Genomic DNA, 3,057 nt, shown 5'->3' on the forward strand with positions numbered 1-3,057 from the left:
TTTCGCATGACTGTAATTCTTTTTATTTGGTTAATAAAAATAAAAACCCTTTTTAATAAAAATAATAAAAAAAAAAACACAAACAACTATAGTTATAATAAATATAATTAATTATTATAATTATTAATTAATAAAAAAATTTATATTAAATTCTTTTTTTATTATATTAATAAAATATTAATACTAAATATATTTGAGTTTTTGAAATAAACTATAACTAAACTCAGAAATTTAAAATGACTAAACAGCTCCAAATGGTTTTTCTAATGAACGTCACATTATACCTTAAAACAGCTGACACACTTTTTAACTTTATTTTAATAAACAAGAAGTGTCAATTGACAGTCAATTCTTTACACGTCAATCCCGCTTTTAATGAATTATATGATCTCCAATGGTTTTTAAAGAACTTTACAGTAGACACCGTAGACCTCAATTATCTCGATGTCCCATTACAATTACTTGCACTTCCAAAACGCATTCGTCGATACCAATCGTCTCAACAAAGTACACCGAAGAGTATAATTTCTAAATTAGAAAGTATTGGGTCAGACGAGTTTGCTGAATTATACAAAACATCTGTGACATCGTCTGTTGAAGAAGGAGTTCACAATCTCTGTGAATACATGGAACATGTTGTATCAGTCCGATGCGTCTATTTCTACATGAAATGTTTTACTGAAAATTTCATCCTCCAAAAAGTCGACAAAAAGTATTACCCGAAGTTCTTCTATCTGATTGACTCGCAGCCACTTGAAGAAAAAGATTTTATTTATTTGGAAAACATTGCAAAAAAATTTGACTGCAAATTTGTTGTGATGTTTGACAGGGACTTTGAAATTTTCAGAACTTTTAAAAACGTTTTTTTCTTTGGAGAAAAAATTTCACTTGAAAAAGTAGAATTTCTCATTCCTTCTTTTTTTAGTGTGACAATTATAGTGGACAACACGTATAATGCGAAACTTAAAGATCTTGAAAAGATTGAAGAATTTGTAAAGAACTATTGTGTATATAAGTTAACAATAACAACATATCGCAGTGATAATGGAGATAATAATAAAAATGTCACAAAATTGGGCGAGTTGGAAAGTGTTGAAATTTTAAATATAGAAAACAGTAAAGTTGTTTTGAGTAATAAACTAAAAGCAAAAAACGTTCTTCTTTATAATACAAAATGCATTTCTGAAAATGCAATAGTAAGTGTTGACTACCTTTCAATGGAAAATTCAGAATGTATAACAGTAAATAATTGTAACAAATTTGGAATTAATGAAAATGAAGAAAATGACAAAAATAAATTTGAATGTGTTTTATATAAAAACAATTTGTCATTTCCATTCGTGAATATCACAGAATTGTTTTTAAGTGATGTCCGTCACTTTACACTTCCTGTTTTAACCAAACTTGAAAAACTCACTATAATTCACTGTGCAGATTCTATTTTTAATATTACAGAAAAAACAATTTCAAATATGTGCTTGCGAGATTTGGAAAACAATTTGTTTGTGTTTTATAACGAAACAGGAAGAGAAATGTGTCTTCATGATTTGAGTAATAACAGTGTTAAAATCAAAAACAAAAATTCGATACCCCTTTCCCTTGTTTTTAGATATTGCAATAATATCAAAGTGTTCTGTGAAGTAATTAAAATTGTATTTTTATATAACTCCGATAACATTGTTTTTGTTGATGCACAAAACATTGGAGAATTCGTGACAACAAAATCTTCTTCAGTATTTTTGGATCAAACACAAATTGAAAACTTTGTGGTGGCAAAAACTTTCGATTTTAAAAGTTTTACGTATACAAACAAAGTCAAAACGTTTACATTTTTAAACATTCACGATTATAAGCTGAGAGAAACATTGAATTGTGAAACTGTGCAAATATTGTCTTGCACACAATTTTCAATTGAAACTGGCGACAATAAAATTAAAAATGTAACCGTCAGAAATTCTAGTGACATTTTAATCACTGGAATATTTACACAAATTGAAATGTATCAAGAAATTGAGAGTAACAAGATAAACATTCCACAACAATTGAAAAACAAAAAATCAGATACAAATTCATTGTTGCTGAAGAATGTTTAGAAATCGACTTTTCGAAACAAATTATGACAAAAGTACTTTCGAGTGATAATGTTAATATAAAAAATGCAAGAGATTGTCAACTCTATTTTTGTTATGGAGTTCTCAAAACACTTAAAATAGAAAATTTGAAATGTTGTACGTTTGAACCCGTTGATTTGAGTTTGTCTCATTTAGAAATAAACAATTGTTCATTTCAAAAGACACCCAAATCTAATCACAATCGTCACTCGTCTAATTTTGGAGTTATTAAAGTGAACACAATTGTTATCCAAAATAGCGAAAATATCTCACTTAAACTTACAGAAGATGTTGTCCAAAAAGTTGGGATTGTCAATTCGGACGTTTTGTTTCAAATTAAATACTCTAAAGATGATTATGTCAAAGCTTCTCAAATTTACGTCAGAGAAATGCAGTTGAAAAATTCGACGTGTTTATGTCTAAATTTCCAAATTGGAAAAGTCGTTTTAGACTTTTCGGCGTATAAAATTGGCGATGAAAAGTGCATTTGTTTGCCTTCCAAAGTTTTTCACGTTGAAAACTTGAAAAACGAAAAAGTCGAATTTAGACGAATTGAAAAAGTCGACAAATTGATTTTTTCAAATTGTTCAAATTGTGAATTTGTATTTCCGTTAATATCTTCTTTTCAAATTGAAAGTGCCACGTGTGACCACGTTAAGATATTTATTCCTCAAAATTGCAATACATTTTCAGATCAAAATAACACGTCAAATGGTGTAACAATTACTCATTCGGATTTTCCACCAGTTTTTGATCAAATTTTTCAATATACAAAAAGCAGAAGAATTTTTAATAAACACTATGAAAGAATACCACGGATCATTAAAGAAATCAAACAATTCATAATAAAGCCGCATTTGTATGATGAACTTGAAGCGTCTTTTTATATTGAAATATATCAAAAATATATAGTAAACAATTTTGGTGATAATCTGATAAAAAAGTT

General features: G+C 27.8%; 1 protein-coding gene across 1 annotated transcript; it reads left to right on the forward strand.

Moving 5' to 3' along the window:
* Positions 1 to 236: 236 nt before the first annotated feature.
* Positions 237 to 3,057, forward strand: EIN_043080 (hypothetical protein; the record flags this gene model as incomplete). The annotated part of the gene is made up of 2 exons (XM_004253543.1): positions 237 to 1,891; positions 2,062 to 3,057. Coding segments are annotated over 2 exons (2,651 nt in total), but the record flags the coding sequence as incomplete, so codon positions are not given.

This window comes from Entamoeba invadens (genome assembly GCF_000330505.1).
Source record: "Entamoeba invadens IP1 unplaced genomic scaffold scaff_1105074724821, whole genome shotgun sequence".
Classification (NCBI taxonomy): Eukaryota; Evosea; order Mastigamoebida; family Endamoebidae; genus Entamoeba; species Entamoeba invadens.